Source organism: Notothenia coriiceps, unplaced genomic scaffold (assembly GCF_000735185.1).
Source record: "Notothenia coriiceps isolate Sejong01 unplaced genomic scaffold, NC01 NC01_scaffold00037246, whole genome shotgun sequence".
Taxonomy (NCBI): Eukaryota; Metazoa; Chordata; class Actinopteri; order Perciformes; family Nototheniidae; genus Notothenia; species Notothenia coriiceps.
In genome coordinates, this window is record NW_011369947.1 from 27,447,174 (window position 1) to 27,458,630 (window position 11,457).

The 11,457-nt window shown below is 38.6% G+C and overlaps 1 protein-coding gene across 1 annotated transcript in view; it reads left to right on the top strand.

The window, feature by feature from the left end:
- The window catches only part of LOC104966581 (acetylcholine receptor subunit gamma-like), a 13,823-nt gene extending 3,196 nt beyond the window's left edge, over nucleotides 1–10,627 (top strand). Inside the window, exons 3-7 of the mRNA XM_010795766.1 lie at nucleotides 5,721–5,849; nucleotides 5,944–6,058; nucleotides 7,410–7,614; nucleotides 8,935–9,068; nucleotides 9,627–10,627. Coding sequence (XP_010794068.1) covers nucleotides 5,721–5,849; nucleotides 5,944–6,058; nucleotides 7,410–7,614; nucleotides 8,935–9,068; nucleotides 9,627–9,794 — 751 coding nt within the window. The 3' untranslated portion in view covers nucleotides 9,795–10,627. The remainder of the gene's footprint in view (nucleotides 1–5,720; nucleotides 5,850–5,943; nucleotides 6,059–7,409; nucleotides 7,615–8,934; nucleotides 9,069–9,626) is intronic.
- Nucleotides 10,628–11,457: the final 830 nt, after the last annotated feature.

Genomic DNA, 11,457 nt, shown 5'->3' on the forward strand with positions numbered 1-11,457 from the left:
CTTGCCAATGTTTAAATAATAGAGTTGATTGTGTGTCGGGTAAACATGTGTGTGTTCGAGTCAAGTCACGATTTAGACATTTACTATGTCGAACACCAAGTATGGGCACCAACTACTATTAACAGCTCAGCTGACGACTGACACCTGAACGAAGTATAACATTTCTCTCTATTTCGTGTAAATAGATTTACGGGAAGTGACGGTTTAAAATGGATCCCTCTTGCGTCTTATCAGCTACATTATCAAAGTCGGCATATAGGGGACCTATCATGCAAAGTGCACCTTTGTACGTCTTTTATACATGAATATGTGTCCCCGGTGTTCCAGGGAACTCACCCAGAGTCAGAAAACACAACCCTCTCTATTTTCCTCCATACCCAAATCTTTTTAAAAGGGGCTGCAACGGATCTGATACATACTGATCCAGATTTGAACAATTTTCTGACGTCAGGACGGTGGCGCTACGGCTATTGGGCCAACTCCACCAATCAGGAGGAGACAGCCACGGACATTGCCGTTCGAAAGCGCTGGAGACGCTGTAGTACATATTTTAGGCCACCAGATGGTGCCTTGGCAGTCTCTCACTGAATCCGAGCATGAAAGGCAGTGTTAAATTGAGTGAAATGAGGAATGGATAAAATGCATGATCTGTTTGGTATTTTGAAAAATAAAAAATATAAATATACCTTATATAGGTATGGTCCTACAATATATTATTCAAATATAGCATGATAGGTCCACTTTAAATAACACCATTATATATTAATAGATTAAACAACATTTGCTATTCAAAAGATTTGAACAAAATCCAACAACCAGCAGCTCTTTGACATTTTACATCAGAACAGTATGGGATTTGATCTCTTCAATAAGCATGTTAGTGATGGTGGTATTCTTGGAGGTTTTCCCGTGGTGACTTTAAAGTGATTATAAAGGATTCTGAGGCAGACTTGAGGAGAATCTGCCTGTGTTTGGTTTGGCCGGGACGTACAGTCTGGGCTTCATTCTGCTGCTGCCTCTATGAGCAGACATGCTGTTTTCACAAATGTCTTACTGTCACTGACTTTGGAGACAGGTCTGTACTATCGAAGACATTCAAATTCTGGAAAGATCCAGATGTAAGATAAAATAAAGATTATTATTTCTATTCCAAAGTTGCGTGTGGTAATGTGTAACCTCTGAGTAATTACTTGACAATTAATTAGGGTTTTTAAAGTTAGAATTATGATCCAATGCAACTCTCTTATCGGAAAAAAGTGTTTCCAGATATACTCTTAATAATTAAAGGTCTACTCTACAGCATGTGGTGAAGATCTTTCTGCGACACAAAAAACAAATACCTGTGATGCAATGTAATGGAAGAAATAACTGCAATAAATACAACCTATTTTAAAAAGTTTAGTGTCTCGCAAAATTAAATGTGTTATATTAAACACCATTTTGTATTTCAATACTTACCCACAATGGAAACAGAGAATTTTGGTTATTTAACACAGAACTTAAACAGCTGCCCAACCCTAACATTAACCTGTGCGTAGGACTTGGGTTCGAATCCGTCCTGGCACCATTTAACGCATATCATACACTTTGTCTCCAACTTTCAACTCTGTCTCTTCAATAAAGGTGCTGGTGGCTTGAGAAAACTCACAAACCCTAACACTGACACATGTCAATCACAACTAAATAATGGTATGTATTAGGGCTGCACGATATATCGTGTCGTGACGATAATCGCGATATGCGCATGCGCGATATTCACATCGCGTGGACGTGCAATCTTTTAAAAACAATTTTTTATTTTATTTAATTATTTAAAAAAATAATTGTTAGACTTGCGATATTAAGTAGGCAAATTAACTCAAACACGTAATGTTACAATTATTTTGCTGCTTGCTACAAAAGGATAACTCTCATGTCAGGGATACTTGAGTGAGTGACAGCAAACCACCAATCACAATCAAATCTCCAAAGCAAACGGACCCGGTGATTAAAGGTAAAAACAGTGAATAAAGTAGTTTCATGTGTTTCTCCAGGGCAGTTCGGCGCTTCTAACCGAACTAGCTCAGCTTGTTGGTCTGATAACTTAAGATCCAGACGTCCGTGACTAAAATCCTTCATCCGGTTAAATATACAACTCGCCTCTCTCCATCCGGGTTAAATAATTAAAATACCAATTGTATAGCATTAAAGTTCAAGAAAGGATGGTTTGCGGAAACAAAAATGGTCTTTTCTTCAATTCCTGTATGTTTTCATATCGCAATATGTATCGCAGGGGGGAAAAAAATCGCAATGTCAGTTTTTTCCAATATCGTGCAGCCCTAGTATTTATACAAAATGTCATTGTATGTAAGCCATTTTGAACAACTTTGATTGAAAAAACATCATCCCGAGAAGATTATGTAGCTATAGCCCATGCTTTTTCAAATAGAATAATAAGATAAATTGCTCTCTTAATTTGTGCACTGTAATCCTCTGTATTGAAAATCCTTTAAAGTAGGCTATGAAGGCATCTCTGTTTTCCGTGGCAGAGTTCCAAAGCAATTCATTCCCTTGTCAGCTGAATAGATAGTTTTTACTTTCCCTTTGCCATCTACATTTTCAAGATGACAAATGTGCAGCGTTAGGATAAGCTTATGGTAATGTGATGCTTTTATTCATTTAGCAGAGACAACACACATTCTCAGGCGTTCTCTAAGTGCTTTCTTTGAGCCCAGTTTCTTTTGTGTAACAGACGTGAAGGATACCACAAGGTTCAGCGACACAACACCACATCCAAACACCTCACCAGGTGACCAATAACATCGGACATGCTTTGTTCACATATGGCTCTCTGGCTTTGAGTTCCAGCAAACATGCATTGTTCGGGCTGCTTTATGACTTTGTAACCAAGGATGAATGTGTGCTTTCAGCAAAATGAGTGCAAATGCAACATCATACCAACTTGCATGAATGGGAGTTAATCCATGTTGTATAAGCATTATATTTGAATATTATGTGAGGTTAAAATAGGTAGAAATTGGATGTTAAAGCTCTGAGCTCGTCCCTCCCCATGAGGAAGCACTAAGCTCAGCCCAGCAGGGAGTGTAAAGTGAAAACTCAGAACCTACATAGTGAATGCAGCGGGGAAGGGCAGGCTAATGAAATGCTATGAACTGCAGAGGAGGCAGCCAGTGTTAACGGTGTTAACTGATGCCTTAAAGGGGAAGTCCAATGATTTGACTCATCAAAGTCTGTTTACAAACACTGCATATGTGAGAAAAGTACCATTTATTGTCTTGCTTATAATAATGATAATAGTCATTTATAAATATCATTTTAGAGCACACATTTGAAATCGAGAATCGGGCTCGATATATGGTTACATTCAAATCAGTAGGCGAGGCTGTAATTTCGTCAGCTGTTACTCTCATGAGTGAGGCAGAAAATAATAGTTTTAACATGCCAAAAAGCTGCTGTGTCGTTTATTGCACCTCAAACATTAAAACAAATCCAGAGTTACGTGTTTCTGTACTTCCTCTAAGAAGAAAGGGCAGTAAAAGAAGAGCTCTGTGGCTTCAGGCTTTGTGAAGCTGACCGTTAAGCGGCCCGACCAAGCAAGGAGGCAGAGGCAGAGAGTTCAAATATAACCCGGTGTGGGAATTTATTAAATCATGGGCACATGATTCACAGCCTCAATATGACTGTTACCCGTGAACACAGTCACCAGCCACAAGGTCCAACACTGACACTAACAGGGAAAACAGAGCCTAAATACACACACACACTAATCAGGCCAATAAGACACAGGTGTGTGGGGGGGGGGGCAACACAGGGCACCAGGTGAACACAATCACCAGCCACAGACAAAACGGGAGGGTGAACACTTTCAAACTAAACCACATGTGCAATATTACAAGGCTCGAAGCTGTCAGTCCACAGTGACGAAGTTACCTTCGTCACAGGCTTGATCGCCGTTCAAATGACAGCGTTGGTTTCCCCAAAAGTGGGCAGGGCTGTAAAGTGATTTAGATTTTACTCTCATCTATTATTCAAAACCATTCCATTTATTCTAACGAAAATTACATGCCAGTGTTTTATCTTTTTATTTAGCGATTTGTTTTTGCATGTTTAACTGGGAATGTTTTCATGTTCGCTGATTGGATGTTTTAGCCGCAATGCACGTTGGGATATGGTGCTAATGCGATATGATATCCGAAAAAAAATTCAGAGTTTAGGATGGCCGAAGACACTACAATACCCATAATCCCTAGCTATCGCTTGGGACTACAGTCCCGTTGACAAACCCCGTGATTAATCTTCAAGCTCTGGGATTGGATGTTGGAGTGGCAGTGCGCCAAGGTTACGCCGAGCGTCAAGCTCTTTGAAATGGAACGAAACCACGGCAGACTATTCAAAACTGGACTCGAACGCCCCCCCAGAACTACACATGCTGGCTATTGTGTTTCGCATCATGTTCTCTATGGCACGTCTCTGGGAATTGTAGTTTTAAAAGACGTTTTCGTTTTTTCCAAAATTAGAGGTTGACAGTATTAAACTGTGTACAGCCGCCCTGGAGGTTTTATGCGATAGAAACACATGTTTGTACAGAATGTTAAAACATGAATGTGCTAAATGGGTGAAAACTCGCTCTATATCCATAATAGCAAGCATTAATTAGAACCTCACATGACAGCTCTTTGTTACTTTGTAATTCTACTCCCACTACAATCAGAAATTAACCTGGTATTTTTACTCCACTACATTTATTTTAGTTACTTTGCAGATTCTTATTATGATCTGACAATATAAACAACCCTTAAAGCAGACTTTATTTACACCCTGACGTAAAATTCAGGAAAGTGGTTCAAGTGACCAAAAAATCAGGAGAGATNTGAAGGCGAGGAAGTTGTTGTTGCTATGGAAACAACATGACGGAGAAAACTTAATATCTTCTACATATAAAGACGGAGAAAGTAAAGAAAAAAGTCGGAAAATATCAGTACAGTATCATAATACTTTAACATAATTGTTTGTGTTACTTTCGTTGCAGTTGTATGTCTTAAATGTAATGTAAATGTTGCCTTCGTGTGTGGTTCGGGGCCATCTTCGTGCAAAATTCACAATTCCATATTCGTGTGTCCATCGGGTGTCAATTTCGGGACAGTGTGACAGGGGCTTAATGGAAACGCAGCATAAAGTGAGCCTGGCCTACAAGGCCTAACTATACCGTACTAAGCCGAGCGAAGCCCTGCAATGGAAACGCGCCATTAGAGAACTGCAGGTTCGGGGTCCTTAGCTTGAAAAAAAAAAAAAAGAGAGGAGGGGGAGCTTGTGCCTGCTCAGAATTCTACCGCAGATACAGCTACATTTTTATTTCCTGTTTTTTTACACATACTCTCTCCAGTACAGGTTAGCTCTGAGTGTTAGCGATGATGCTAATGTAAACAAAGACCATATTACGTCCAAAACATGTCGCGCCTTGTTTCTGATAGAAACTTTCTGATAGGGCCGTGGGCGTAAAGCCAGCCTACATTTCTGATATTACGTCATATCGGCAGCAAATCTGGGTCGGCTCCGTTGAACCCCCGTTTTTAGAGATTTGGGTACGGAGGAAAAGAGAGAGGGTTTTATTTTCTGACACTTTGTGAGTTCCCTGACACACCGGGGACACACATTTATGTATAAAAGACATGAAAAAGGGGATGTTGCATAATAGGTGACCTTTAAGTACAGTAATTGTTTTTCTCCTTCACAGCCGGTGGACAGAAGTTGACGGTGGCAATCTCCGTCCTGCTCGCTCAGACTGTCTTCCTCTTCCTCATCGCTCAGAAGATCCCTGAGACCTCTCTCTCTGTGCCTCTCATTGGCAAGTGAGTCAGTGTGTTCTCTGCCGACCCCTGCTGGATGTTTCCTCCTTTTATCACACACTGTTTCCAACACAGGTCTATTCTTTGTCTTCCTCAGGTACCTGATCTTTGTCATGTCCGTCACTACGCTCATCGCCACAAACCAGATTGTGGTGCTGAACATCTCGCTGCGCACCCCCAGCACTCACAACATGCCCCGTTGGATCAAAATTGTGAGTACATTGTGTGCAGTTGACAGGTATGGAGAGTAAAATACTTAATAAGATTACTGGTACATTTCTAAGAATTGGGGATTTAAGTGTGAATCTAATCGACTACTGCCTGAATCTGCTTAATGGCTTTCACTTTCTTTGGTTCATTTGTTTTGTTTTTAATTCAGTATGTCAGGGGTGTACAACTCAAGGCCATTTGGCCCGCGACTTCATTTTAAGTGGCCCGCAAGAGCTTGCAAAGAATATAATGCGTTTATTATATTATAAACATGCCGCTTTACAGAAGGACGTTGCCCATAAACTATATCTCCCACAATGCATCTCATTTTGTGACATGCGCACTGAAGAGACTTGCAATTATTTTCCCTAGACTTCTGCTTTCAGACGTAGTTAATTATGAAGTTATTGCCCTATCCAATAATAATCCAATGCAGAGGCAACAATGTAATATAATACATTATTTAATATATATTAGATATTTATATATGTATATTTATATAGTCTTAAAGTTCCAACCGGCTTTTTGAGTGCAACCATAATGCTGATGTGGCCCGCGATTACATTGAGTTTGACACCCCTGCAGTAGATCAACCTAAATTTGTTATTGATGTATTCCAAAAACTAACAGAAAGTAATCATTACTTTTATATTTTGATACTTAGAATAGGTTAGTGATTACATTTGTAACTATATACTTACTATACTATATAGTACTATACTATAGGTAACTATATGTAACAAAATACATTTTAAAGTAACCCTCCCAACCCTAGCAGTTGGGTATCAAATGTCTGTTCAAGATTTATAGTGTGTGAACTATGATGTTCAGAGGTGGGAAGTAGTGGAGTACAAATACTTTGTTACTGTACTTAAGTACATTTTTCTGGTATCAGTACTTTACTCCACTACTTGTTTTTCTGACGACTTTTTACTTTGACTTCTTACATGTTGAACACAAATACCTGTACTTTCTACTTCTTACATGTTGAACACAAATACCTGTACTTTCTACTTCTCACATTTTTCTTCTCTAAAGAAGAGGGACCAATGAAAACGTTGTCATGTTGCCATTGTTCAGCATGGAAACATTCATTAGCTAACAATGACATTATTGTTCTATTAATATAAAGGGAGGTCAGGTACTCTTTAAAACAGCTGCTAGTTATGGGTACTTTTTACTGAAGTACATTTCAAAGCCTCTTTACTTTTACTTGAGTAAAGAAGTTTAGTCAGTACTTCTACTTTCACCAGAGTATTCTTAAACACGAGTATCTGTACTTCTACGTAACTTGAGTAAAGGATGTGTGTACTTTCCCCATCTCTGATGATGTTTAACATCTTGCTCCTGAAGCTATTCCTGAAATGGTTACCTCGTTTCCTGGGCATGCCCCCGCTGGTGGACGACAGCGAGGAGGTCGTTGTGAACGGCGTGACGGAGCGGCGCCGCAGCTCCTTCGGCCTCATGCAGAGAGCAGAGGAATATGTGATGAAACAACCCCGGAGCGAGATGATGTTTGACAGACAGAGACAGAAGCATGGGCTCTCACAATCAGTTTGTAAGAAATCTATTCTTTAAGAAGACATATTATGCTAATTTCCAGGTTCATATTTGTATGTTGTGCCTCTCCTGTGAAATGTTGACTTGCTTTAATGTTAAGAAAGGTCTTTATTTTTCTCATACTGTGCTGCAGCACCTCTTTTAACCTTCTGATGAGCATGTCATTGTGTCCTTGGGCAAGACAATTCACCCCAAATTGCTCCTGTGGGGATTGCCAATAGTATTAAGTGCATGTAAGTCGCTTTGGGTAAAAGTCTAACAACAGTCAACCGCTTAGAGATGTCACATATCTACAATGTGTTGAAGTGCTAGCCAAGGGGCCTCTTTAAAAACTATAACAGAATAGTTGGATCAGATCGATCAAGTGTACACTAGGATAATAAAGGAAAATAGATCAAATTAGAATCCAAAAGCTGTTAATAAATGGAGAACCTAGATTGAATATTGCAAAAACAAAAATACAACTTCAATGCTCCTTTTTTCGGGCCAGGTCCGCTTACCTGCTTACTGAATGTCTGCACATGCACGTATGTATATATGCGCATATGAGTAGGTGTAAATCTATATATGCTATCATGGGTATAGGTGGATATACAGTATATGAGTGTAAGTGTATACAAATGGTCCCACTGACTGACCGATCAATGTTTTTGTTTAAAGGTGACCTATCATGCAAAATGCACTTTTGTACGTCTTTTCTACATGAATATGTGTCCCCGGTGTTCCAGGGAACTCACCAAGTGTCAGAAAACACAACCCTCTCTATTTTCCTCCATACCCAAATCTCTAAAAAGGGGCTGCAACGGATCTGATACAGACTGATCCAGATTTGAACACTTTTATGTCGTCACAGAAGTGGCGCTACGACTATTGGGCCAACTCCACCAATCAGGAGGAGACAGCCACGGACATTGCCGTTCGAAAAGACGCTGTAGTACATATTTCAGGCCACCAGATGGTGCTGTTCTCACTGAATCCGAGCATGAAAGGCAGTGTTAAATTGAGGGAAATGAGGAATGGCTAAAATGCATGATCTGTTTGGTATTTTGAAAAATAAAAAGTATAAATATGCCTTATATAGGTATGGTCCTACACTATATTATTCAAATATAGCATGATAGGTCCACTTTAAATAGCTTAAAACCAATGTTTTCTCTGTGAATCAAATCCCAATTACTCCCTTATATTAGTCACTTATTTGTGTTTAACACGCATAATGTTTGTCATTTAACACCTTTATGTTTTAGATCAAAGATGCCTGTGTTTGGGAATGCTGTATCATACTGCTGTGTGACTGTCAGTGTCTCCTTCCCCCTAGTGGATCATTTGGATATCAGCAGCACAGCCAACCTGTACAAGAGTTTGGCGCAGACTGCACCCGAAATCAAGCAATGTGTCGACGCCTGCAACTTCATAGCCGAGAGCACGAAGCAGCAAAATAACATCGGATCTGTAAGTGACTTCAAACTTGGTCTGCCTATTATCTTTGCTTTTAAAGGAGTGTTTTTAAATAAACTAGCCTTACTTTTTGGGATGTACATAGATTACAGGATTTCCTATCAATTTGTTTAAGCTATGTTATTTAAAAACACTAAAAGCTTTATTTGTAGAGCATTTTTCACAGCATTTAACAACATGGCAAACTTCACAAGTTGAACAGAAAACATTTGAACACACATGCAGCATATGTACATATTATGTGATATCATAAAGAACAAGGAGGCAGAATAGGCCAGATAATAAATACAGTAGATATACAGTTTATAATACTATTACTTTTTAACAACTAAGTTACTTGTTGTTAAACTGTCCTGTGTTTATATCAGAATCAGAATCAGAGGGGACATGTATATTGTTACAGCAGAAAAGAGCCGAAGACAGCTTACCTAAGAAGCATGCATACAAAATTACAAAATACACATCCTGTAACAGTTCTGTTGCTGCAAGTTTTCCCTATAGGGATCAATAAAGGTGTGTCTTATCTTATATTCGCTTCATTTCCAATTTCAGGAAATAGAAAGCTGGGTGCTGATTGGAAAGATGATCGACAAGGTTTGTTTCTGGGTCGCCATCTCTCTTTTCATCCTCGGCACGGTGGCCATCTTCTTAACAGGGCACTTCAACCGTGCTCCTGAATTTCCTTTTCCTGGTTCGACCAGAAAATATCTACCAACTTAAAAAATGTAAACAAGAAAACGTTTTTGCTCTGATGAAACCTTTCCAAGGGGCCTCATGCTGTCAGTAAGGATGAGGGATGTTTCTTATTGAGTCGCGGGCTCAGATTCAGGGTTGAGTTAGTTCGAGCTTTAATAACCGAAGACTTGACAACAGTCTCTGTGTTTATGTTCTAGGATTAGTCAGGCAGCGGAGCGATTTTCATTCAAACTTACAACTTAGCTGTTCATCTTAGCGTACGTTTGTTGGATGTATACATTAAATGAGTGGATCAGGTCTAATTTAAAAGTGATGTTTTAAATCATAATTATCAAGTATTCCTATTATGTGGTTTGTTGTATAAACAGTATGAGTGTTTGGAGTATTTGAAGGGTAATCATGAAGGTGATTCACCGCCATGCTGAGAAATTTTATTTATCTTGATGCAAAGGCATTATTGCATTACATGGAGCCATACAGCTGTGTAGAACTGGGTTTTAAAATAACAATAAACAAGGTTTCTTAGCTGATTTGATGTGAAACATTTGTCCATCTCTCAAGGGCGTTATAATAGTCATCCATGTATTACATAATCTGACAAAGTCTGTATAAGTTTCCCTGCGTGTAGTCTTACTTACGTGGAAAACCTGCACATGTAACTGGGACATTGTCTTGATTCATTGTGCCATGTTTTTAAAATAAATTCATTATTTTGTGCTTTGCTCAATCAATTTATTTAATATGCGAGTTATGTGGAAACACAATTAGGAAAATGTATTCATCTTCAACATACTCTCTGTTTTTTCTTGCTGTTCTTCAGTGGTTTTCAAATGGTATACATCGTACCTGAAAATGTAAATATATTGTAAAACGCCCCAAAAATTCAAACATATCAGGAAGTGCAAATAACCAATTAGCAAATGAAAAACAGATAATTTGTAAGTGACTCTAATCTTTTCAAGATCATCATGTCTGTTCTCTTTATTATCAATTATAATTCAGCTACCAGTTGTGTGTGTTTGAGAGAGATATTTGGAGAAATGCATAATGCTTATGTGAAAAACAAAGGCCTATAATCATTGAATAATGTTAGATTTGTCATTATTTAATACTATTTTTATCTTGTATCAATTGAAGCCATCATATGGTTGACTAACATTAAATCTTGTTTTGGTTTCTTCTTCTTATCAGTATGCAGATATTGCTCGGAAATAACTTTGAATCTCTAATTAGACTTTTGTTGGTGGTTGAACACCTCCATGTGGAGTGAAAATGTACTACACCCAGTCATGGTAACTGCGCCACCCAAGACAGGTTGATCACAGTTTGAATTGTAAATTATCTAAGAGTCACATACTCACTAAATTGTTCAGTTTTTAATTGCAAGTATTCACTCATATGCTGATGTTTTTATTGCTGGAACACTGGAAACATCATTGGTGTAAAGTAACTAAGAACATTTAGTCAAGTACTGCACTCAAGTACAATTTTGTGTACTATTACTCCACTAAATTTATTTAATACCTTTAGTTACTTTACAGATTTGGATGAATGATGTGAACTATAATCAAGCCTTAAATCAGACTTTAGTTCCACCTGGAGTAAATTCACAAGCTACCCTGCACGTATACAAAGTCATTCAAACTAGCTGCACCTTTACCAGCTTTGAGAACACTTTAATGATCAA